The sequence below is a fragment of the Protopterus annectens genome, chromosome 12.part0 (assembly GCF_019279795.1).
Source record: "Protopterus annectens isolate FY-2018-M chromosome 12.part0, PAN1.0, whole genome shotgun sequence".
In the NCBI taxonomy this organism is placed as follows: Eukaryota; Metazoa; Chordata; order Ceratodontiformes; family Protopteridae; genus Protopterus; species Protopterus annectens.
In genome coordinates, this window is record NC_056746.1 from 282,053,805 (window position 1) to 282,079,925 (window position 26,121).

General features: G+C 43.2%; 1 protein-coding gene across 1 annotated transcript in view; it reads left to right on the plus strand.

Annotated features, from left to right (window-relative positions):
• LOC122816509 (CREB binding protein) overlaps positions 1-26,121 on the plus strand; it is a gene marked incomplete in the record, with an annotated part of 4,149,155 nt that overhangs the window by 3,158,829 nt on the left and 964,205 nt on the right. Inside the window, 1 exon segment of the mRNA XM_044089341.1 lies at positions 24,183-24,263. Within this exon segment, the coding sequence (XP_043945276.1) occupies positions 24,183-24,263 (81 nt within the window).

Sequence of the window (26,121 nt, forward strand, 5' to 3'; positions counted from 1 at the left end):
GAGGAAAATAATTTTTTATTCAGGCATGTCCAAGGGTCATCTCCCAGTGTTCTCTCCTGTCTATCTGATGAATCTGGGCATTTTGGGGCAATGTAGAAATTGCCTCATGTACACAGACAACCCTCTCCTCCTACCACCCAACACTGCAACCTGTGAGAGATGCACTTATCTAGCCAAACTGGAGGTAAAGCTCTCTCCAATCAAGACTGAAATTGACAAGTCAAGAGGAGAAGATAAACACTTGCACCACACCACACTCATCACATAGTTTCAGTAAATCTACATCACCAAAATCCACACATAGAAACACAAAAACATTCGCGGAGGCTTTCAGTAATAATCTGCTCAAGCAACAGAGACCTCCAAAGCAGAAATGCAAGCAACCTCCACCCCCCAACAACCCAAATGACACATAGCCCTCAGACTCAGTGTGCCACTTAACCACAGCCAATAAGGCAAAACAACGTACCCAACACACTAGTCATAGGTGACTCTATAGTCAGGCACACTGATGTCCTACTCACCAGGCTAAACAAGGAGAAGGTTACTGTCAGCTGCCTGTCGGGTGCCAGGATCTGCCAGATAACCCACGCACTCAGGTCACTCCACAACAAGTACAAATATGACTCTGTCATTGTCCATGTTGGTGTGAACGACCTGAGACGTACCTCCCTGGACTACATGAAAAGAGATATGGAAGAGCTAGCCAATCTTGTAGCCCAGGCAGGTATGACCCTAGCCCTGAGTAGCATTCTGCCATCACCCAAAATGATGCCGCAGTACAAGGACAAAATGAATGACTTCAACAATTGGCTAAGCTTCTGGTGCCATTATAAAGGGATCCAGTATCTGTCTGCCTGGGATGACATGGTCGACAGACCACAATGCTTTGCCAGAGATGGCCTGCACCTGTCACCCCTGGGATTCCGGATACTGGCTAAGGTTCTTGCCGCCCCTATATTGCCTTTATTAGGCAAGGTTCAAATGACAAATTCACCACTGTAACAGGAACAGGCAAGCCAAAACTGAGGGTAATGCTACTCAATGCTAGAAGTCTAAATCTCAAAATGCACTCACTCGAGGCACTCCTTAAAATGGAGAACATCGATATCTGTGCAGTGACTGAGACCTGGTTCAAGGCTCCAGAGAGCACCCCTTCACTACCAGGCTATAACTCATACCACACTTTTCGGCCATGTAACCTGGACCTAGAACACCAATGGCAGAGGTGTGTCCATATTCATTAAGGATATCCACACCTCCAGGCTAGTTGCTCAGCATAATGCAGCAGAGGTTATCCAAGTACAACTAACTCTGGGCAAAACTGCAGTCCAAATTGTAGCTTGCTACAGATCGCCCACCATGCCCCAGGATTCCCACTCTTTTCTTGATGTACTGGAAAATATTAGGGTTTAACCAAACACCCTAATAATGGGCGATTTCAACTACCCCACCATTATCTGGGAAAACTACACATCTACCAACTCCTTAGCTCGCTTTCTGGAATTCTTAAACTCCAATGCCTTGGATCAACTTATCCACACCCCCACCAGGGGCAAAAATATCCTAGATCTAGTCATTATCAACATGACTTGACCGGTGTTCCACACCTGAAGTCAACGCCTCATTGGTCCGATCTGACCATAAGCTAATTACCCTAGACATCTACATCCTGCCTTCCACCCCACCCCCATTAAGGAAACCATGGTAAAAAATTCTCCAAAGCCAACTTCATGCTTCTTAAGACAGAAGTGGTGAACTTCATGACACCCATGCAGATGGACAATACAGTTACGACTACTGAATCCTACACAATTGCACTTTGTAAGCACTTACATGAGTGTATGGATCATGCTATCCCAAACAGAACCAAGATGCTATCCTCCATAAAAAGGAAGCCAATCTGGTGGTCCCCTGCCATAAACAAACTGTTCAACAGAAGGAAGAAACTGTTGCAAAAGAGTGTAAAATCCCATGAGTGGAGGAGCTCCCTGGTAAGCCTCAGTAAGAAGCTGCGCGATCCCTGATAAAATCCTCCAAAGCTAGTTGCGAAAACAAAATCGCCACTGATTCTAAAGACAACCACAAAGCATTCTATAGCTATGTCAAGAATCTCAGTGGCAGCACTCAGATCTGCTCTGAGTTACAGCACAATGGCACTAAATATACAGACCCAACTGATATTGCCAACATCCTGGCAGATAGGTTCACTGCTAACTTTATCCCCCTCTCACCCCCTAAACAGCCCATCTCTATACCGGAAGAATGCAAAGTTTCTGTAATCACGGCTGCACAGGTAAAAACCACACTCTCCAAAGCCAAGAACACAACATCCCAGGCTGCTTTCTACACGAACTACAGAACGAACTGGCACCCCACCTAAGTACCATGTTCAATCATAGCCTCACCTCAGGCTTTGTGCCTGCTGAATGGCACACAGCGACGGTTATCCCACTCCACAAGGGGGGAACCACCATGGACCCTGGGAACTACTGCCCCATTAGCCTGGTCTGCAAGGCCATGGAACGTATCATCATGGAACTTATAAACAAAGACATTGGTAATCTCCAAACTCTGGATCCTACCCAGTTTGGGTTTGTAAAGGGCAGATCATGTCTCCTAAACCTGATAGACGACTTTGAAGCAGTCACCAAAGCCGTAGACAAGGGTAAGGTGGTTCACACAGCCTATCTAGATCTTGCCAAGGCTTTTGGCACCATCCCCCACTCTGGAATTGTAGATACACTCACTAAACTAGGTATAAATCCCTATGTCACAAGATGGGTTGCCAAATGGTTCACTGACAGAACCCACACTGTGAAAGTAGCAGACTCAAAATCCAACTTAAGACCAGTGACAAGTGGAGTACCACAGGGTTCAGTCCTGGGTCCTCTCCTGTTTGGTATCTACTTCTCTGAAGTACAGGCTAACACAGAATGTCTTTGGCTAACGAAGTTCGCAGATGACTGCAAACTAGGAGCCATAATCGAAACTCCTAACGATGTGGACATCCTACAAAAGAGCCTCACTGAGACAGATGCCTGGTGTCAAATCCATGGCCTCAAGCTCAATGCCAAAAAGTTCATTGTCATCCCCTTTGGTAAAAACTCTGTACCCATGAACTACAACATAGGCGGTAATATACTTAACACCGAAAGTGTGATAAGAGATCTTGGGACACAGGTGGACAGTAGTCTCTCCTTTGATAATCACATCGCCACAGTAGTCCGGAAATCCTTCTACGTGGCACACCTCATCACAAAAGGTTTTTCATCCAGAAAAAAAGAGGTCATTGTTCCCCTCTACTCATCAGTCATTAGACCAATTATAGAGTACAACGCCCCTTTTGGTATGTACCTCACAAGACATCTACAACAACTGGAAAGGCCACAGCAATACCTCACAAAGAGGATTACCGGCCTCAAACAGATGCCCTACGCAGACCGTCTCAAAAAACTCCAGCTTTACTCCGTCGCATATCGCCTACTCAGAGGTGATCTCTGCCTAACATACAAAGCTGTGTCAAACCTTGTGCTGTTGGACATGCTCCACTTAAAGAAATCCCAATCCCTCCGAGCTACACACTCTAGGGACCTAAACCTTGTCACCACAATAAACAGAACATGCCGGAGGGATAGATTCCTGTCCCAGAGACTTCCCATACTCTGGAATAAACTACCTATCTATATCAAACAGCTCCTCATTAGCACTCTTCAAGAAAAATCTTGATGATTGGATGGGAAATAGGAAATTCACCCTGGGGATCACCTCTGTGGCTCTGCTTGACAGTGGCACAGGAAAATAATTTTCTTGGGTGGCAAAAACCAGGGTACCTTTTTGGCTGGGCTTGTATAGGCCCCAGGGCCGATAGCCTAGTACCTACCTATGAACCTATGAAATGTGATGACTGCAACAGTGAAACACGAAGAACATAGTACAATTGTGTACACTTACAATAATTGTAGATATTCGAGTGTATTCACTGTTGCCATCCTGGTTACCCTCCCTCCAAACCCCTGACTGCTCTTGATTGCTATCCTATATTTTTGTCTGGCATATCTTATATCATTGGTATTTGCTTTATGCTTGGGGTATTACATACCATGTAATTGCTTCCTATTTTGGGGGCACCTGACATCTGGGTCAAGTAAAACTGATGTAATGGCATCGGCTGCATGTTTTATACCCCTGACGACCTGACGTCATGGAAGACGCGACAGCATCCTAAGCAGAAATCCCAAGACTCTGGTATTCAGGTCGACTGAGGGCTACCTGCAGGCAGATAACCCAAATGTGATGACTGCAACAGTGAATACACTCGAACATCTACATTTATGGTAAGTGTACACAACTGTAATTTTCCCAGCATGTCTTATAGATAGATGTTGATGGTCAATGTTGTAGTACTTATTTTTGAGTTTTCCTGCCATACAGAAGCCTGCAACCATCTGTCAGCACCATCTTTAGCTCTTAATAGCTGTGCAGTCCGATCCACTTTGTGTGTTCAAAATGCTTGCAGTCCATCCATCCGTTTGTTTTCCGAGTGTCTCCGTCTTCCAGTTGGTTAAGTACCCTATTGGAGATAATAAATTATTGGATAAGTAACCTATTGGAAATATAAATTATTTATGTACATAATATTATTCAAAATATTTGAGAAATACATCCATGGACAGAATAATCATGGACTTTATCAACAAAGATATAGGAGACCTCCAGACACTCGACCCAACCCAGACTAGCTTCATTAAAGGGAGATCCTGGCTCTTGAAATTGGTGGACTTCTTTCAAACAATCACCAAAGCCCTGGCAAAGGGAAATCTATGCATACGACCTACCTGGACCTGGCCAAGGCCTTTGACACTGTTCCGCACTCTGGCATCATTGATAATCTCACCCAGCTGGAGATCAGCCCATATATTCTCAAGTGGGTTGCAAATTGGCGCACTGATAGAATGCACGCAGTCAAAATAGTTGACTTTACCTCCACTAACAGACCCATAACCAGTGGTATTCCACAGGAATCAGTGCTAGGGCCCGTTGTTTGGAATCTACTTCTCAGATGTACAGGCTAAAACAAAAGGCCTGTGGCTGACATAGTTTGCTGATGATTGCCAACTGGGTGCAGTCAAGTCCCCAAATGATGGTCCTGCAAGAGGGACTTAAACGACTGGTGCCAAAGACATCGGCTAAACCTCAATGCAAAAGAATGCATTATCATTCCCTTTGGCAAGGGCAACATCCCTGCAGATTACCACATTAATAACAACACCCTAAGCATGAAATCAGTAGTGAGAGATTTAGGCAAACAGGTTGACAACAACCTTTCATTTGACCACCACATCTTCACAGTGGTAAGAAAGGTGTATCTAGAACAAAGGAGGTTATAACCCCCCTGTACCCCTCACTCATCAGGCCAGTAGTAGAGTACAGTGCTATCTTTAGTATGTACCTTATCGGGCACCTAGAGAAGAAAATTCAGGGTCTTTAGCATATGCCATATGTTGACAGACTGAAATCACTGTCACTATACTTGTGTCGGTACTTACATATTATCACAACCAGGAGCGAAATGTGTCACAACTCTCTAAATAATGGCAATGTAGTAAAAACATGTTAACTGAGACCCATTTTTTACTGGTATGCAACATTTTAACTTGCTGAAATACAGAAAATAATATCAATTTAATATATGTGTTGTGTGAGTGTCACTTCACAAGTATCACTTAACAGGAAATATGGTCAAAATGCCTCTATTTATAGGTTGCGTTAATACTGGAAAGTGATTGTTTCCCTTCACAGGAACACAGCTTTTTTTTTTTTTTTTTTAAGATTGGCGGGCAAAATCTGTTTGGGGGGGACTCGTCCTTATTTTGAAGGTGTGTGGAAATTTCTGTGTGCATGGTGTGTGTATGCAAATGTGTAACAGTTGTAGTAAGGATATAGCTATCGAGAGTACGTTTCTCACCTGGCAGGTTTTCAGAGTGCGCAGCTGGTGACTTATCTGGGCGTCCTTTGCTACTGGATAATAAAACTGTCACAGCACATAACTAGAAGGAGAAACGCATTGTTTTTAGAAACAGGCCAAATTAGGAGGTAAAGTATATGGACTTTCTGCAAGTGCGAAAATCTATGGACAGTTACAGGTATATGTTGACATGCTCAACAAGCCACACTGCTTCGCTAGGGACGGCTTGCACCTGTCACCCCTGGGCTTTCGGATATTGGCAAAGGCTCTTGCCACCCCCATAGTGCCTTTTTTAGGCAAGGCTCAAAAGACAAACTCACCTCCATAGGTATCACAAGGGATAAGAAACTAAGAGTAATGCTACTCAATGCCAGAAGTCTAAACCTCAAGATGCATGCACTCGAAACTCTCCTTAGCATGGAGAACATCGATATCTGTGCAGTAACAGAAACCTGGTTCAAGGCTCCCGAGAGCACCCCAGCACTACCAGGATGTCCTTCAAGGATGCATCTGCAGTCCTAACAAATGGGTTGTCCTGTCGCCTTGGTTGAGGAATGGAGTCTTCTGCATCAGAGTCCTCATAAGGAGAATAAGGGCCCTCTGGAGGGTTTGTATTTTCTGAATCATCAGAGGAGTAATCTGAAGAGACTGGCTCAGGGGGCTCTGCTCTAGGCCTCTTCTCTGGAGGTGGGTGAGAGGCCCTGTCAGGGTGAGGTTGGGATCCCCGGATCAAAGAAATGAGATCCTCTGCTAGACTTAGCATTTGAGTACTAGAGCTAGGCCTGTGAGAGGGTGTCTTAGCAGGCACAGTCTTGGTAGATTTTGCTGCTTTAGCCCTGGCAAAAGCCTTAATCGACATGGATGCAGGGGGCCTAGCAGCTCCACGTGCAGGAGTAGATATATCTAAAGGAATAGTATCAGATAAATCCTGTGAACCAGCAAGAGCAGGTGGGATTTCAGTTGCAGTTTCAGCCATGCTGGATGAGGCCTCGGTAGGAGGCAAGCTTTCGGCCGAAGGAAGAACCGTGGACTCGGTTTCAGCCGAAACCGAGACACTCGCGGTTGACTTAACGAAACCGCGGACCGCGAGTGTCGGTCCTTTTCCTTGCGCTTTTTAGTTAATTGCGAAGTCGGAGTTTCCGATGGCATATTGTAAGCAAAGCGGGCGAAAAACTCCTCAGCAAATTCCGACCGACGTCTAAGCGTCCATCGGTTGAAAGAAGCACAGGCTAGACAAGTTGCTACGTCGTGGTCTGGGCCTAAACAAGGTAGGCAGTAAGAGTGGAAATCTTTATGAGGTATTTGTTTCCCACAAGTTAAACAGTTATTCACTTTTTCTGACATCGGGTGAGGCAAGAAAGAGTCCCCAACGGGGTACTTAGCTTTTTAGAAGTCTTCGGTAGTAGTAATCTCTGGTTCTGACCGACCGGCACTTGCGAACAGCTTCTGCTTGAGCCGCGGCAAGAAAGACTGAGGAAAATGGCGTCGGCTGATACCTTTATACCCGAAGAACTGCAGCTATGACGTCGGGTGAAGTGCGACATCAGCCGAGGCCAGATCCAGACTTTGGAATCCGGCCGACCGAAGGGCTGCCTGGCAACAGGACAACCCATTTGTTAGGACTGCAGATGCATACCTCTCGGACATCTACATTTATGGTAGGTACAAAACTGTACTTTATACCTCATACCATGTTTTTCGGCCCCAAAACTTGGACCGAACCACAAAAGGAGGGGGAGTATCAATATTCGTCAAAGATACCCACACCTCCAGGTTGGTGGCACAGCACGAAGCATCAGAGACTATCCATGTGCAACTAACAGTGGGTAAAACTGCCTTCCAGTTTACAGCCTGCTACAGACCACCCTCCCAAGCCCAGGAAACCCACTCGGCCTTCCTGAGAGCACTGGAAAATATGAAGGTCTCTCCAAACACCATTATATTGGGTGACTTCAACTACCCTAACATAGACTGGGAGCATTACTCTAGCTCCAACACCCTAGCCCAAAGTTTCCTAGAATTTATAAACTCAAATGCTATGGAACAACTTGTTGCCACTTCCACAAGAGGGGAAAACGTACTGGACCTGATCATCACCAACATGGAGACTCTATGCTCCAGACCAGAAGTGTATCCATCACTGGTAAGATCAAACCATAAACTAATCTCACTAGATATTCACATCCCGACCCCAGCCCCTGCCCAGAAAACCACAGTGAAAAACTTCTCTAAAGCAAATTTCACACTCCTCAAAACTGAGGTGGAATCCTTCAAAGCCCCCAGGCCTGTGGAAAATACGGCCCAGACCGCAGAATCCTTTGTAAACGCATTCTATGAACACCTTCAGGAATGCATGGATCATGCAATCCCAAATAAAACCAAGACCCAATCCTCCAAAGTTAGGCGTCCTGTCTGGTGGACCCCAGCTATAAACAAACTATACAATAGAAGGAGGAAGCTACTACATGATAGAGCAAAATCCCAAAAAGGGAAGGCATCTCTGATCAGTATTAGCAAAAAACTACGGGTACTCATAAAATCGTCTGAGGCCAGCTTCGAGAGAAAAATTACACAGGACACTAAGGATAATCACAAGGCTTTCTTTAGTTATGTTAGGAACCTGGAAGGGAATTCCCAGATATGCTCAGAATTAGTCCAAAATGACAAAAAATACACTGAACCCACAGACATTGCCAACATCCTAGCTGACAGGTTCAGTGCATACTCCCCCCCCCCTTCCCAACCAAAAGGGCAAATATCGATCCCAGTAGAGTGCTGTCCCCCTGACATCTCAGATGCTCAGGTAAGAGCCGCCCTCTCCAAAGCAAAAAACACAGCATCAATGGGACCAGACGGTGTCCTGGGCTGCGTCCTACATGAACTCCAAGAAGAACTAAACCCAAACATAAAACTACTGTTCAGTCTCAGCCTTACTACAGGATATGTACCCAAAGAGTGGCGTACAGCAACAGTGGTCCCTCTCCACAAAGGTGGTGCCTCAACGGATCCTGGAAACTAACGCCCCATAAGCTTGACTAGCTTGGTCTGCAAAGCTATGGAAAGGATCATCATGGACCTCATAAATAAAGATATTGGGGACCTACAGACACTGGATCCTACCCAGTTCGGCTTTGTTAAGGGCAGATCCTGCCTCTTAAACCTGGTCGATTTCTTTGAAACAGTCACCAAGGCCATTGTTGAGGGAAGGTGGTCCACACAGCCTACCTGGACCTTGCAAAAGACTTTGATACAATACCCCACTCAGGCATTATAGATAAGCTCACCAGCTTAAATATAAACCCCTATGTCACTAGATGGGTTGCAAACTGGCTCAAGGACAGAACCCCACATGGTTAGAATTGCTGGAGCCATGTCAGACTCCAAACCAGTTACAAGTGGCATCCCACAAGGCTCAGTCCTGGGACCTCTCTTGTTCGGTATATATTTCTCAGAGGTACAGGCTAACACGGAAGGACTGTGGCTGACCAAGTTCACAGATAACTGCAAACTGGGAGCCATAATAGACTCTCCTTCCGACACAAGCATCCTACAAAAGGGCCTCATAGAAACAGACAACTGGTGCCAGAGCCATGGCCTCAAGCTAAACGCCAAAAAGTGTATAGTCATCCCCTTTGGCAAAAACAAAGTGCCCACAAATTACCACATAGGTGGTAATCCATTAAGTACGGAAGAAGTAATTAGGGACCTGGGGACCCAAGTTGATAGCAATCTCTCATTTGACAACCACGTGACCAAAGTGGTTAGGAAAACATTTTATATAGCCCACCTAATCATGAAGGGATTCACATCTAGATCAGGGAAGGTCATCGTGCCTCTTTACTCATCCCTCATCAGGCCCATAATTGAGTACAATGCCCCTTTTGGGATGTACCTTACCAGACACCTGCAGCAGCTGGAAAGTCCCCCAAAAGCACCTCACCAAGAGGATCAAAGGGCTCAAACAGATGCCATATGCTGCCTGGTTAAAGAAACTCCAGCTCTACTCAGTGGCATACCGCCTGCTCAGAGGCGATCTGTGCCTGACGTATAAAGCCATGTCCAACCCGGAATTAATGGACATGCTGCACCTCAGAAAATCCAAATCCCATCGAGCTACACGCTCGAGAGACTTGCACCTCAGCACTGAAATAAATAGGACATGCTGGAGGGACAGATTCATAACCCAGAGGCTCCCTTCACTCTGGAATAAAATCCCAGTCTAGGTTAGGCAGAGTCCCTCATTGACTCTCTTCAAGAGGAATCTTGTTGAGTGGATGGGAGAGTAGGTTTACCCCGGGTATCACTTCTGTGTCACTGTTAGACATTTAAAATGGGTGGCGAAAGCCAAACACACTCTGGCTAGGCTTATAAATGCCCTAGGGCAGATAGCCTAGTATGAACCTATGTTCATTGCCATAATTACTTATGTACATAGCGGCAGTTGCAATGTTACAAGGAACACGATCTCTATGACATACTTTACAAATTTTTATTACAACAAACAAAAAGAGATCTGTATCGTTTTATTGGACCGCCACACACCAGGAATCACACGGCTAACCTTTGTTGCTCAATGATTGTGGGCAAAGATAATGGTTGGGGTGGCAAAGAGCCAAAGCCAGGGGAATGTTGTACATTTTACTTGAATTCAGTTAATAAAATGTTTCCTATATGTTATATGCCTTAAACTAAACTGAAAATGCATTGAAGTTTTTTCATAAAGCGGCTTTCATGATCTGGTTGCGTTAATACGTAAGTACCCTTGTGTCTTACAGACTACTCAGAGGCAACCTCTTCCTTGCATATAAAGCCATCTCAAATCCTGCTCTAATGGAAATGCTGCGCATTCTTAAATTAAATGGTATAAGATGCACTCGCTCTGGGGAACTTAACCTAGAATGTGACATCAGTAGGACTTGCTGGAGAGACAGATACATCTTATAGAAGTTACCTGTCCTCTGGAACAAACTTCCAATTCAGGTGAAGCAGGGCCCCTCGCTGACCCTATTTAAGTGTAATTTGGATGATTGGTTGGGAAACTGCAAATTCACCCTGGGAATTTCACCTGTGTCCTTCTTGGGCAGGGGCAGTAGTTGTTGGCTTAGTTCTGCTTAATACATTGATATTATGATCTTACATGCAGCTGATGCAGTACCTAACCGCAAATAACTTACTTTCAGTAACACAACATGGCTTTAGGTGTCAGCGCAGCGCCGCTACTGCACTGTTACATTTTTTCCAGTATGATAAACCAACATAGAAACAATGTGCTTGTATCCACCATGTTCTTAGACTTGTCATTCGACCTCCTCAGCAGGACTTTCACAGTACTCCGTGTTGTGGTTTCTTAGTCACCTACCTGGAAGGCAACAAGCTGTTAAATGGCAATAAACATATACTCATCCTTTCAATCAGTTACTACAGGTATCCCTCAGGGCTCTATCCTGAATCCTCTCCTATTATATTTTTTAATGACTTCCACTTCTCCACTCACCATGCTATTTTAGTTCAGTATGCAGATGACCCAACGTTAATATGTGCGGCCTCAACAATTAACAAGTTCCAAGACATTACCCAAAAATCTTTCTCCTCTGTAGAAACCTGACTGAAGGAATCAAACCTCCTACTCAACCCCAAGAAAACTAAGTTAATGCTTATTTACCTCAAAATGTTGCCAACATCAAAGCAATCTTTTACCATAAAGTCAGCAAGTAATATAATTGAAACTGTAACTCAGAGTAAACTTTTAGGCATATTAATATATGATAATCTCAGTTATGACCAGCATATACTGCATACCATTAAATCTACACATCAGAAACTAGGCTCCCTTTATAATATCAATGGATTCCTTACATATACTGCAAGAAAAACTCTAGCCACCACTTTCTTATTGCTGCTCCTATCCTAACAGTACGCAAAGAAACTTGCCTCCTGCTACATACAGTAACATAGTTATATTTGCCACCAATCTCCCTTGTAAGACTGACCATTGTCATAGCTTAAAGCAGTTAAACTGGCTCAAATTACACAGCTACATAATATATTCATAATTGACTACAGCACACAAACTCATTCATCATTCAGAAAAATGCTCTGCACTACAAAACTTTTTACTGCCCTGCTGTCCAGCAAGGGAGGTCCACTCCAGTAACAAATTTTTATTACATACAAATAAGTCAAATAATGTTGCAGGAGACTTGCTGTACTCCCAGTATGTTGCTAAACTCTGGAATTTTATCCCCACACAAATAAAACTCTCTGACAAACTCGGTAGTTTTAATCCACTGCTTTAACAACATCTTAACCATTTCTGGTCCTGCACATGCTCATTTCAAGGTTAAGACTGTATTGACTGTACGAAACTGCTGTTAAACAGAATATTCTTAACCTCTCTCTAAAATGACAAAACAATTTCTATACATAACTGCTGCCTGTACAATCCACTAAGTTGCATGTGGGCGTTCAGTAATTTCTACTTTTTTTTAAATTTTAGAATGTATAAATACAACTGCTGTTTGTTTATAAATGTAAATAGAGAAGTAATTACTGTGGGTTTAACTGAAACTTAGTATAATGCGATGCAATCAAATGGAGTTTTTCTCCCCAGGCCACCACTGAAAATGGGTATTACCCATCTGGGCTTTCCTGGTAAACAAAGACAAATAAATAATGTTTCTTTTTCTTTAATAATTTAATGTTTAAAAAGGTCAACAGTTACTTGAAGTGTGGGAAGCAAATCCTGCATAAAGATTTTCACTTGTTTTGTCCGTTCTGCTTGGGACTTCAGCACAGCATCTCTAGTTGTCCCAAGTATCCTAAATTCCATGCAGAAATCCTCAAATTTAAGGCTGTGGTATTAGCTGCACATATGGAGTCCTCAGCTTTGCTTCCCCTGTGGTGTCGCAAACCACTTCTACTACCAGGTTTTCAGAAACACCCAATTCTCCTTTCGTCATTCCAAAGAAATAGAGAGACAAAAAATAGTCAAGGGCTGACATTTTCGTTAAAGCTTTGGCTCTAGTCCCTAAACTGACTGATGACCCAGGTGAGGACCTTTGCATTCCCCCTGACCCTGTGACTCCTATGCTTAAACCCTCTGGCAGTAACCATGGTCTCCAGTCTGCCTACCACTTTTACCATGACACAGACATTCGGTTGTGAGGTCGCTGAGCAGGCCTCAGCTTCCAACATTCAGGTTATGGGTCTCGAGGGAGGCACCCTATCTACCTCTGCTACCGAAATGTTACCCAGAGTTGTGGTCTGACAACTGCAACCTTAGGTTATCCCTGCTAAACAGATACCTAAAGTGAAGCAAACCATTTCATTTTCCTAGCCTCTGCCCTCAGCCACTTCTTCTCAGGCCAAAGCCCTCCCACTCTTCTGCTCCTAAAGCTTCCCCATCTAAAAGAAGCAGGGAGACAGCCTTTCAGGAAGATTCAGGTTCCTCAAGCTCAGAAGATGAGGAGCTGTGCTATTCTGGGCACCTTCTGTCACAGACTTTTCCACGGTCAGACTCAGATGACACCCTCTCTTCTTCCACCCCACCAGAAGACCTTTCGTTTCAGTTAGGAAAGTCCATCACACCCACTGACATGCATGGCGAAGAGCTCTGAACTTTGATAGCATGCCGGAGATAGGATAGCAGAGCATTACAGTACTGCCCATGTCCCATTAAGGCAATGTGCTCTACAAACATCTGCTGTTGTAGGTAAGTAGGACTTATGCAACTCTACTTTTATTGTTGACTGGGGTAGAGCACAGATCCTACGGAACTATTTTCAGGATCAGCCTAGGGATATTATAAAATTACCAAACTGATCAAAACTAACACATAACAGGCACACAGTATGATGACATTATCAAACAGAATATGCATTTTTAAACCATTTTATTTACACACACAGCAGTCGTGACAAAATATGACAAGGCTATAACACCCAGAGAGAATTCAGCAAAACCTTTCCTTCCCATTCCATGCTTAACTTGCACCCCCCTTATAAGGGTAGAGAGGTTGTTCCAATAAATTCAGCAGAGAGAGGCCATTAAACACAGGGATATAGACTGCATTTTCAAAAAAGCTAGGATTCCCAGGCATTCCTCCTGTTCCCAAGGACAAAATAACAATTCATTCCCCTCTCCCTTTCTAAAAGATTTGTTATCCTAGTGAGTCAGAGAGAGTATAGCAGAACTCAACAGAGATGGAAGATTTTATTCCAGACTTTTTCCATTTCCGTGAGGAGAAGAGATTAGATGCCGGTTTTGCACCCCCCCCCCTTTTTTTTTTGCTTCATATTTCCATCAAAAAAGAGCATTCATGGTGGATAATTGAAGTTTATCACAGCATGGTAATACCATTTAAGCTAGCCATAGAATTTTAGAATCTCTTGCGACGTACTTCATGGGTTCATCTTGGAGAGTCAGTGTGAGAAGTATGTGTGGATCCAGTGGGTTTGGGATTGGAACTTCAAGTGGAGTCGCATTTAACATAAAGGGACTCATCACAGTGATTCTAGCCATTAAGGCATTCTTGGCCATTTGGCAGTAGAGAATCGTGCACATCCAAACAACACAGCTGTGATGTAGTGCATCAGCTAAGAGGGAAGTATTCACTGGAACTTTCTGTGTAGGCTGGTGGTGCAGGTATGGGAGCTGACCCAGGAGTCAGGATTGCCCTTCAGGGTAGCTTGCATTCCATCCCAGGCTAAATGCATTGTTAGAGCTGTTGAGGAGAACAAAAGTGAATCCCCAGCAGTGGATGTTACACAGGAACATATTTCTAGACATAGTTCACAAGTAAGGTTTGCTTCTGAATGACTAAGCAGCAAGATACTAACAGAGAGGTTCTGGGAAACAGATTTTTTTTCTTCATAAACTGGATAGTTCTGTTTCTATAAGCTTTTCCTCCAGCACCCTAGATTAACCAGGATGTTACAGAAGACAAAGGAGAACAAGTCAGAAATGTTGTTCCATTTAGTCTGAGGCAATGTTGGGTCTCCATTTTGCTGAAAACTACTGCTGCTGTTGCCCCAGCATGTGGATTTCTTATCTCAGAGTAAGGGATCCCTAATCTACCCCATCTTGAGAACACTATGGCTGACACTGACAGTGTGGATTTATCATTTATCCATTTTGATGCATGTTTTCTGAGGATATGTTGTTTGTCTTGAGGGAGGTCAGAAAATCTAATGCAAGAAATTTTTATCTAGCCAAGCGGGAAAAGCTCATGTGGTACCTTAGTAGAGACCAGGTTTCTAAAATCCACCCAGCTGTCGCTGTTTCTCACATGTCAAACCTTTGTAAAACAGAGCCACTACATGCCTCACTTAAGGTACATTTCAGGCATCACAGCGTGTGTGCACTGGACCCACTGCTCCATTTACAGCTTTTAGTTATGCAGCTCCTTAAAGAGGTATTAAGTCTGAGACCACCAAAATGGAGGTGGCTGCACCATGGTGCCTAAAGCATCCCTTGGAAAAGTTCACATTGCCTCCTTAAAGGCTAGCTGCTTCCTGCTTCTTCAAAGCTTTGTCTGGGAAAACTGCATTTCTTATAGCTGCTATTCTCTGCTAGAATTTCAGAGCTACAGCCCCTCGTGTTTAGAGAACCTTTTCTAATCTTTCACGAGGACAGAGTCACCCTAAGGACTAACCCTTCTTACATGCCCAATGTGGTGACCAAGTTGTCCCGGCATCAGGTTGTTCACATCCATGAATTTTTCCATTGCTGTAAAGTAGAGAAGAATTATAACCTGGCCAATGCTACCAGGGCAAGGGTCAGTTTTGCTTCGGCTATTCTGCTGCCTCTTCCCAAGGTCAGCCATGGTCTTTGTAAGCTGTTTGTGTCATCTCAGGAGCCAGTACTATAGCAGTGAATGTTATGATGAACATGATGCAGTTGTGTTAGGAACTTAGCATAGTTGTAGATGGTCAAATATGTTTGAAGTAACCCATTCCCTCGTGTCATTGCCTCTTTTTTGTAGGTGCAGGTGGGTTGGAATGGGTACTCAAATCACTTTTCCCTCCTTCACTGTTTACCCCCTGCCCTTTCCTCTTAGGCACCTCCCAGGGTTTAGTAGCAGCTTGGAGAGGAGGTTTTGGTGGTACTCTGATTGGCCGCCATATCCCTGGGGACTTTTTCATCTTTTTCCTCCAGAATGAGTTGTGCTGTCTCCCTCCCTCCCCATTCCCCTTCCCTTTATCCTAGATTCCTGTAGCCAGAGTGAGGAAGATTAGAAGATGATACCAGCAAGTTACTACCAGTGTCCAACTTCTGAGTCAGGAGGAGTTTCTTAGGCCAAGGGGGGAAAGGGTGAAGAGCTCTGGAAGTTTGGTTGGATGTCTGGCTTTTTCAGGTAGAAATAACAAGGGTCAGTACTGCAACAGTGGATATAGTCAAACATCTACTTTTATAATAAGATGCTTACTGTGTTATTCACTGTTGCAGTCATGATATCTGAGACGTCTGCCTTCAGGTAACCTGACAGCTGGCCCGACTTCCAGAGCTCTACCTTCCCCTTCCTGACTTCAGCCGTCTCCCTCTCTGTCTGTGTCAGGATGTTAGTGGTAGGAGGTATGTCAGCTGATGCCATCGTCTGATCTTACTTGCCACATTTCGGCAGTGATGGGAGTAATCTATTACAATAAGTCATATATTACAATTTCTAGTAACTAGTAATATAACTAGTTACTTTTTCAAAATAGTAACTAGTAATAGTAATATATTACTTTTTTTGTAACTAGTAACTTAAATGTGAGTTACTTTTCAGTTACTTTTGCTTAAACCAGTGGGTGTTCTTCGTGTTTCACTGTTGCAATTATCACATTTGGGTAATCTGCTGGCAGGTTGCCCTCAGTCGGCCTGAATAACAAAGTCTTGGGTCCTGCGTCAGTTGCTGTCTCTTCTTCCATGATGTCAGGTTGGCAGGGGTATAAAACATGCAGCCAACGCCATTTTATTCAGTCTGTCTTGCCGCGCAGTGCGCAAAGCAGAAGCAGTTCGCAAGTGCCGGTCGGCCGACTCCTGAAATTTTTGTATTCGAGTTTCAGAACCAAAGTCTTCAAACTAAAGCTAAGTACCCCTTTGGGGAAACTTTTTCTTGCTCTTTACCGATGTCAGTAAATTTAATAATTGCATTACTTGTGGGAAGCAAATACCTCATAAGAATTTTCATTTGTACTGTATTCCTTGCCTAGGCCCAGATCACAATGTGCCTTGCTGTCGGTTTTGTGCTAGATTTAACCAACGCACTATTAAGCATCAGTATATTTTTGCTTCTAAATATTTTGGTACAAAATTTAATTATCCTGAAATGTCGTTGGTTAGCTAGCAGACCACCAGAGTTCATAAAAAACGCAAAGGAAAAGAAAGAGACAAACCGTTGAGGTCCAAAACCGACGACGAAGCTTCTCTTAAGCCAGTTGCCGGTTCACCAGTACTCAATGAGGCGTTTTCGCAGCCCCTGATACCCGCTACTTTTGAGTCGCAGGCCTCTACCGAGACCCATTTGGAGTCCAGTATGCCGCGAGATTCTCAGAATATTGAACCCGCGGATGTCTCTCCCTTGCATGGGTCCAGAGTCGCTGAGCAGGCACCGGCTTCTGAGGTTGTTTTCAGGCCTCAACATTTTTATATTAAACCGATGCCAGAAACAAAAACTTCTTCAATGTCTAAAAAAACTGATGCATGAGCCACGTGCTCAGGTCCCTATGCCTAAAAAACAGATGATCAAAATGGCTGAGGATTTAATTACCTTGATCAGGGGTTCCCACCCCCCCCCCGCTAAGAGGCCTAGGCAAGGCACTGATTATGAATCTTCAGATCAGGTTTCCATTTCTTCTGATTCCTCTTCTGATTAGGAAATTTTATTCCACCCTATGAGGATTCTGATGCAGAGGAATCCATCCCATCTACATCTCCTCCTGAGGATTACTCTTTTGGAGAGACTTTGCATACCGTAAGGGAACATTTGCACTGGGAGAGTCAGGACTTCTCTGAATCAAAAAAGCGACTTAGGGATTTCCTTCTTCTTCCTCAGCATAAGCCTTTGGCAATACCTCCTGTATTAGTCATTGTTGATGATGTGTTTTCAGAATCAAGCATGGCTCCTGATTCCCTGCCTCCAGCTCCTAGTAAGCCAGACAGATATTACAGGGTTCCTGACTCCCACAAATTTCTATTCAAAAATCCTGCTGCTGATTCTGAGACTATTTTTCAGGGTCCCAAGGGTATAAAGGCCTCTACAGCCAAAAATCCTACCCCCTCTGATAGAGATTCCAGGGCGCTGGATAGATGGGGAAAGAAGGTTTATATGTCTGCAACCTTGGCAATCAGGGCCTTAAACTGCCAGTTTCATACGCTTAAATATCAACAGCATGTTATGGGCTTACTGAAACAGAAAATTATGTTGATTTCAGATTGTGTGGAAAATAGAGTTACAGGAATTATTGCTTTCAGCAGAATAGGTTGGAAAGCATACTTTGCAATGTGGTTTTGATTCCTTGGAGGCCTCTTGTAGGGCCGTCGTTACTGGATCTGTGATTAGAAGGCATGCCTGGCTCAAGGAGGAAAATCTGCCTGATCATGTTAAAGCTAAATTGTTGGATGCCCCTTTGCAGCATAATACTCTGTTTGGTAATAAGGCAGAAGAGGTTTTAAAGAAAATGGAAGACAAAGCTAAATTTATGCAAACTGTAAAAGATTTCTTGCAAGTGCAGCCACCCAGGTTCAGTAGACACTGGCCTACTAAAAATTGGTCCTTTCCTGTGTCCAACAGAGCCACTCAAGGCAAATTCAGCCACTCAGAAGGCTCCCAGATACCAATCACAGGGTTCTTACAGGTCAAAGCAATGGGGTTCCTCCACCTCCAAATCTGGAGGAAACAAAGCACAACCCTACACTAAGCAGTCTCAATGACTTTCCTCTGCCATCACCAAGCACTTATTTTTTGGCAGCCCCATTGGGGGAAAAACTAGCACTTCATGCTCAAAATTGGCAGTTAATTACCCAGGACAAGTAGGTATTAAACATAGTATCCCAGGGGTACAGATTTCATTTCCATACTTTGCCAATTCCAAACGGTTGGCGGGATCTGCCAGAAAACCAGTGGGCAGAGGCCCAGAAACAAATCATGTTTTTCATGGATACGGGGGCTATTCAACCCGTACCAGAAAGGAAAAAGGACAAGGTTTTTATTCAAGACTTTTCCTGGTACCCAGAAAAGACAATTCATGGTGTCCAATACTGGACTTATCGATTTTGAACGTGTTTCTGGACATTCCAAAATTCAAGATGCTGACTTTACAACAGCTACTGCCTATGCTAGGCAGGAATGCTTGGTTAGTAACTCTAGACTTAAAAGAGGCATACCTGCATATCCCAATAAAGGAATCATGCAGAAGATACCTCCGCTTCAAAGCAGGTTTTTTGCATTAGCAATTCTCTGCACTGCCCTTTGGCTTATCTACTGCACCCAGGGTCTTTACAAAGTGCCTGGCACCAGTAATTGCATTCTGCAGACAAAGAAGCATTCAAATTTATCCTTATCTGGACGACTGTCTCATTCAAGCAGAGGACAAGGACACTGTTCTTCAACATCTGGCATTTGTAAAAAGGCTTCTACCATGCCTAGGATACACCATTGATGAAAAGAAATCACAACTGGTACCCTCTCAAATAATTACATTCCAGGGTGCAAGCTTGAATACAACTACCCAGATGGCTTACTTCACGCCAGACAAAAAAAGGCAACTGACAACATACTTCAAACAAATGGCAACAAAAAAACAGTTTTCTGCAAAACAAATTCTGCAGGCTTTGGGGTTCATGGCACCCTGCATTCTACTAATTCCATATGCGAGACTGCATATGAGGAAACTTCAATGGTACCTAAAAAGTTTATGGAGTCAGCATTGTCACAGTCTGGAAACAATGATTCCTGTCATTCCCTGCCTACAACAGGAGTTTCTTTGGTGGGCAGAGACATGTCACCAAAACAAGAAAACAAGGGACTGTAATTCACTCTACCCCCCTGCCACCCAAACCCTAACCACAGATGCTTCAGACTATGCTTGGGGGGCCCACCTGGCAGGGAGATGCATTCAGGGCAAATGGAGCCCAAACCAGTGCATCTGCATATCAACCAGAAAGAGATGCTAGCTGTTCAGAATGCTCTGACAGCCTTCAAGGACTTACTTCATCCAGGACAACTACTGATAAAGACGGACAACACCACAGTTATGTGGTGCATAAACAAGCAGGGGGGTACACATTCCTACCCCCTTTGCAGACTAGCCATGGCCTTGTGGAACACAGCCTTGACTTACCAAATACATCTTCAAGCTCAATTCCTGCCAGGAAAGCAAAATACTCTGGCGGACGACCTAAGCAGAAATCTTATGAATCCACACGAATGGAAACTGGATCCTTAAATCTTCAGCATGTTAACACAGAAATGGGGGAACCCAGACATAGATCTATTTGCCTCTCCCCAAAATTATCAGTTGGACAAATTCTGCACAAGAACTCATCACAAAAAAACATGGAAAGTGGATGCCCTATCCTTCAGCTGGAAAAGTCTGTCAGTCTATGCCTTTCCCTCTCTTCCTCTGCTCTCCAAGGTCTTACTAAAAGTCAGACAGGAAAAACCAAAAATGATCCTAGCCTCGCCAGCACTGGTACCCACTACTGAGGAATATGTCTCAGCTTCCTCCATGGTACTTGCCTCAGATACCTCATCTACTGTCTCAGCAGAACTATCAAATTCTGCACACTCAACTCCAAACTCTGAATCTTGCAGCATGTCTGATCAACTAATTATTCAAACAACACCTCTCAGTAAATCTATGATGGATGTCATTTTGGAAGCCAGAAAGCCTAGTACTAGAAAATCTTATGCTGATAAATGGAAGAGATTCTGTGCTTGGAACCAAGCACAAGGAACAGACACAGCAAAGCTCAATATTTCTCAGATTTTACAATATTTGACTGAGATACTTGACAAGGGCCTATCTTTTTCTTCAATAAAAATCCATGCCTCTGCCATCTCGGCTCATTACAACACAGAGCCTCTCCTCTTTTCTCATCCTCTGCTTAAACAGTATCTTAGAGGAGCCAAAAATTTAAGGCCTCCCAGAAGATCACCAACTCCTGCATGGGACCTAAATTTTGTGATGGAAAAACTCACCCTGCCTCCTTTTGAACCAGTAGCTACTGCGGATATAAAATTTCTATCTTGGAAAACAGCCTTTCTTTTGGCAGTCACTTCAGCAAGAAGGGTTTCAGAACTACCGGCTCTCATGGCAGTGGAGACTTTTATTATATTTTACCCAGACAGGGCATCCCTCAGGACCAATCCTTCTTTTATGCCTAAGGTGGTATCCAGTGTGGCTCTTAACCAGACCATTCACCTGCCAACATTTTACCCAAATCCACAGAACAAGGGGGATCGGATTCTGTGTTCATTGGATGTACACAGACAACTAAGATTCTACTTAAATAGGACCAAATCTCACTACTGGTAGCATTTGCTGCAGGGTCAGAGGGGAAGGCTATATCAAAGCAGACTATTTCTAAGTGGATAAGTCACTGCATTCATTTCTGCTACTTGCACCATGGTAAACCTGTTCCCAAGGGGATCAGATCATATTCCACCAGGGCTGCCTCTACTTCAGCAGCTTTTCTCAGAGGGGTTTCAACCAAAGACATTCTAGAAGCTGCTACTTGGAGCTCTGTTCATACCTTCACAAAGCATTATCATTTGCCTCTCTTCTCCAAATCCAGGGCAGGCTTTGCCACTGCAGTTCTTCAGGGCCTTATAGCCGCTCCTAATGCTGTTTAGCTCCATCCTCCCATCCATAGCTTTGGGATTCTACCCAAATGTAATGACTGCAACAGTGAAACATGAAGAACATAGTACAGTTGTGTACACTTACCATAAATGTAGATGTTCAATTGTATTCACTGTTGCAGTCCGGCTCACCCACCCGCCATCCCCCTTTCTATACCTTTCCTTTCCTTCACTATACACAAAAGCCTTTGTGGTGTATTTGCTTTTAGATGAAGGTAAAGTTTGTTTCTAAAAGTGCATTTATATATATATATATATATATATATATATATATATATATACGTGTGTATATATGTATGTGTGTGTGTGTGTGTGTATATATATATATATATATATATATATATTTGCTCCCCATTTGTGGGGCACCTGACATCATCTGGGGCAAGAAAAACTGAATAAAATGGCATCGGCTGCAGGTTTTATACCCTTGACGACCTGACGTCATGGAAGAAGAGACAGCAAGCAACGCAGGACCCAAGACTTTGTTATTCAGGCTGACTGAGGGCAACCTGCCAGCAGATTACCCGAATGTAATGACTGCAACAGTGAATACACTCGAACATCTACATTTATGGTAAGTGTACACAACTGTACTTTCTCAACGTGGGTGACATAGCCTTCTAAAGAGGGTTGTAAAACTTCTGGGATCCCTATATAGTATGAATAGTAGTCAGATGTTAGGAGGTATTAGACAATTCGAAGTGGCAATTTGGATAAAAATTTACATCATGATGTTGGCAGAATTCATAGGACGTAGCATTCATAATAGAATATTAAAATTAGTCTGGAGAAAAACTTTCTTCATTTTTTTTAGCACTGCAAGGAGGTGAAAGCTAATGATGACCAGACTCCAGCCCTGCCCTGGTACTGCGGGACTCTCACCCACTAAAACATCACCTAACACTGGACAATTCTAGCCTGCCACTGATCATATCCTTACCTTGCAGTATAATAAATAGCATTTACCTGCGGTGGTGGTGCTGCGGTGGTGTCGCCTCACAGTAACTGTCCGGTTCGATACTCAGGTAGAGCGTCTTCTGCGTGGCGACATGCGTGAATGGGCATACCTTCGTTGAAGGCTGTGTGTCAGGGCTGGTAACTCGGCACATAAAAATCAACTACCAATCATTAATGGACCGGGCTTCAAGTGGATCTATGATCAAACAACTTTTGTCATGACAATATTTTGTTATGTTCTATTTAAAATTCTTTTCAGGTTTCCATTTTTAGTTGCTAAAAATAAGCAAAATGTGATAGGTTGTGAAACACTCGGTAGTGTGGGTCAATAAATTTTTATTGTAAACTCAACAAATACAGATTTAGCGCTTTCATCTCCAAAAACCGGAGACCTCATCAGAATCAATTAAACAACACACCCACCCTATCTTATATACACAATTCAATCAAGATAATTAATTAATTCAAAACAATAAAGTGGCTGGCAATTAAACAAGTTAAAAAAATTTTTTTGTAGACAAAGTGAAACTTGAATGGCATTTCATATTCATAAATACTTAATATAAAACCTATATGGGTGTATACATACACATCAAATAAAATAATATATCTATAAATATATATGCCGTAAATACTGTGAATGATGTATTGAATAAATATTTGTTTAAAACCATGTTAATCCTAAAAAGTGTGTGTAATAATTAAATTAATTCAATTAGAATATTGTATTTTAAAATTAATAATAAATAATCAATAAAATCAATGGATATTATTCATGTTGTTCTTACTTATGCTTCTTAGGGTCATTGGCTAATAGTTTATTCTATTTTATTCTAATTGAATTAATTTAATTATTACACACACTTTTTAGGATTAACACAGTTTTAAACAAATATTTATTCAATACATCATTCACAGTATGTAAGTTCCCAACACAATTGTTCTTTGACTGGAGCAGTGGCGAAATTTGAACATCTGTGGTTGCAGTAAGTTGATTACACAACTGCACTTTTTGCCAGTTTTCCCAACAAGTTTTGTTTTATTAGAGCAAGACTGGCGAAGACACATTTGGCTGATCAGTCCTTTGAAAACAGTAGCACTTAACACCAGGTCACTTTTCTTCTAGATAAGAATGCATATCAATTGAGATGTGGAGGCCATGCTCCCATGCACTTAACAAAAATTCTTTTGGAAGAATTGGGAAAATGGTCGTTAGCATAATACATTTCAAGTGCTGCATAAGTTCATTCTTCCAGATGCATCTTTTATGGTGTCAACTAGTATTTCAGTCTTACCTTGTTAGTAACATTTCATTAGTGTCACTTTCAAATTTTGTTGTTCTTTGCGACTTTGTTTCATTACTGTAATGGATTATTTCATTCATTGGGTGACCCTCTGTTTTTTTCACAGGTATCACTTCTGTGAAAAGTGTTTTAATGAGATTCAGGGAGAAAATGTTACACTTGGTGATGACCCTGCACAGCCTCAGACGTAAGTATGCTTCACAGGTTTTATTTGTTACCTTAACTGGCATTGGAATGGTCTGAAAATGTTTATTTACTAAGCTTTTATTTTTTCCTAACTAAGCATGTGGAAGCACTAGAAAGACAGCTTTTGTATTCTCTGGAAAGTTTGCAGATGTTCTTCGTGTTTCACTGTTGCAGCATTGCATTTGGGTTATCTGCCTGCAGGTAGCCCTCAGCCGGCCTGAATATCAAAGTCTTGGGTCGGATGCTGTCTCTTCCTCCATGTCATCAGGGGTTTAAAGCATGCAGCCGATGCCATTACATCGGTATTTCTTGCCGTGCGGTGCCCGAAGCAGAAGCAGTTCACAAGTGCCGGTCGGCTGACGCCTGAAATTTCCATTTTCGAGTTTCAAAACTGAAGTCTTCAAAAAAGCTAAGTACCCCATTGGGGATCCTTTTTCTTGCCCTAAACCGATGCCAGTAAAAATTAACAATTGTATTACCTGTGGAAAGCAAATACCTCATAAAGATTTTCTTTCGTACTGCATTCCTTGCTTAGGCCCAGATCACGACGTCCCTAGCTGTTCTTATTCAATCCTTGAACTATTTGTCGTTGGTTCATTTTTGCATCAAACTATTTCGGTTCTCGGTTTAATTATCCAGAAATGGCTTCGGTAAGCCATCCAACTACCGACATTCCAAAAAAACATAAAGATAAAGGCAGAGACAGACCGCGTAGGTCCAAAGCTGCCAATGACGCTTCTGTTAAGCTAGTTGCCAGTTTGCCGGTACTCAGTGAGGCAGCCCCTGATACCAAATACTTCAGATTCGCAGGCCTCTACTGAGACCCATTCGGAGTCTGGTATGCTGTGAGATGCTTCTTCGGCTATGGAACCTGCGGATGTCTCTACCTTGGATGGGTCCGGAGCCAATGTGCAGGTACCGGCTTCTGAGGGTGTATTCAGGCCTACAGACTTGCATTTCAAACCAACGCCATCTTCTTCTTCAAGGTCTAAAACTCTACCCACGCCTAGAAAACCGACGTCCAAACTGCATGGTCAGGCCCATATGCCTAAAAAATAAATGATAAGAATGGCTGAAGACCTTATTACTTTAATTAGGGGAAATCAGCCTTCACCCTCTTAAGAGACCTAGAACTGATTTTCCTTCTGATTCTTCTAATCAGGATTCTGAAATTTCTGTTTCTTCTGATTACCAGGATTTGCCCTTATCTTCCTATGAGGATTTTGATGCAGAGGACTCCATACCCTCTGCTTCCCCTCCGGAAGATTTTTCTTTTGGTGAAACCTTGCACACTCTTAGGGAGCATATCCGCTGGGAAAGCCAGGGTTCCTCTTGACTCCAAAAAGAGGCTTACGGAATTCTTACTCCTACCTCAACACAGGCCTTTAGCTATCCCTCCTGTCCTGGACATTGTAGATGATGCCTTCGTGGAATCTAGCCTGGCCCCAGACATTTTACCTCCAGCTCCCAGGAAACCTGACGGGTATTACAGAGTACCTGACTCTCACAAGTTCATCTTCAAAAATCCTACTGTGGATCCAGAGACGATTTCACAGGGATCTAAAGGCATTAAGGCTACTACTGCCAAAAACCCTTCCCCCTCTGATAGAGATTCCAGGGCCTTGGACAGATGGGGTAAGAAGGTAATACACTTCTGCCACTTTGGCCATTAGGGCCTTAAACTGCCAGTTTTATATGTTAAAGTATTAGCAGCATATTATTGGACTACTTAAACAGAAAATGATGTTGATTCCTGACTATGCTGAAAATAAAGAATTACAGGATTTGATGCTTTCTGCTGAACAAGTTGGTAAGCATACTTTGCAATGTGGTTTTGACTCTTTAGAAGCATCTTGCAG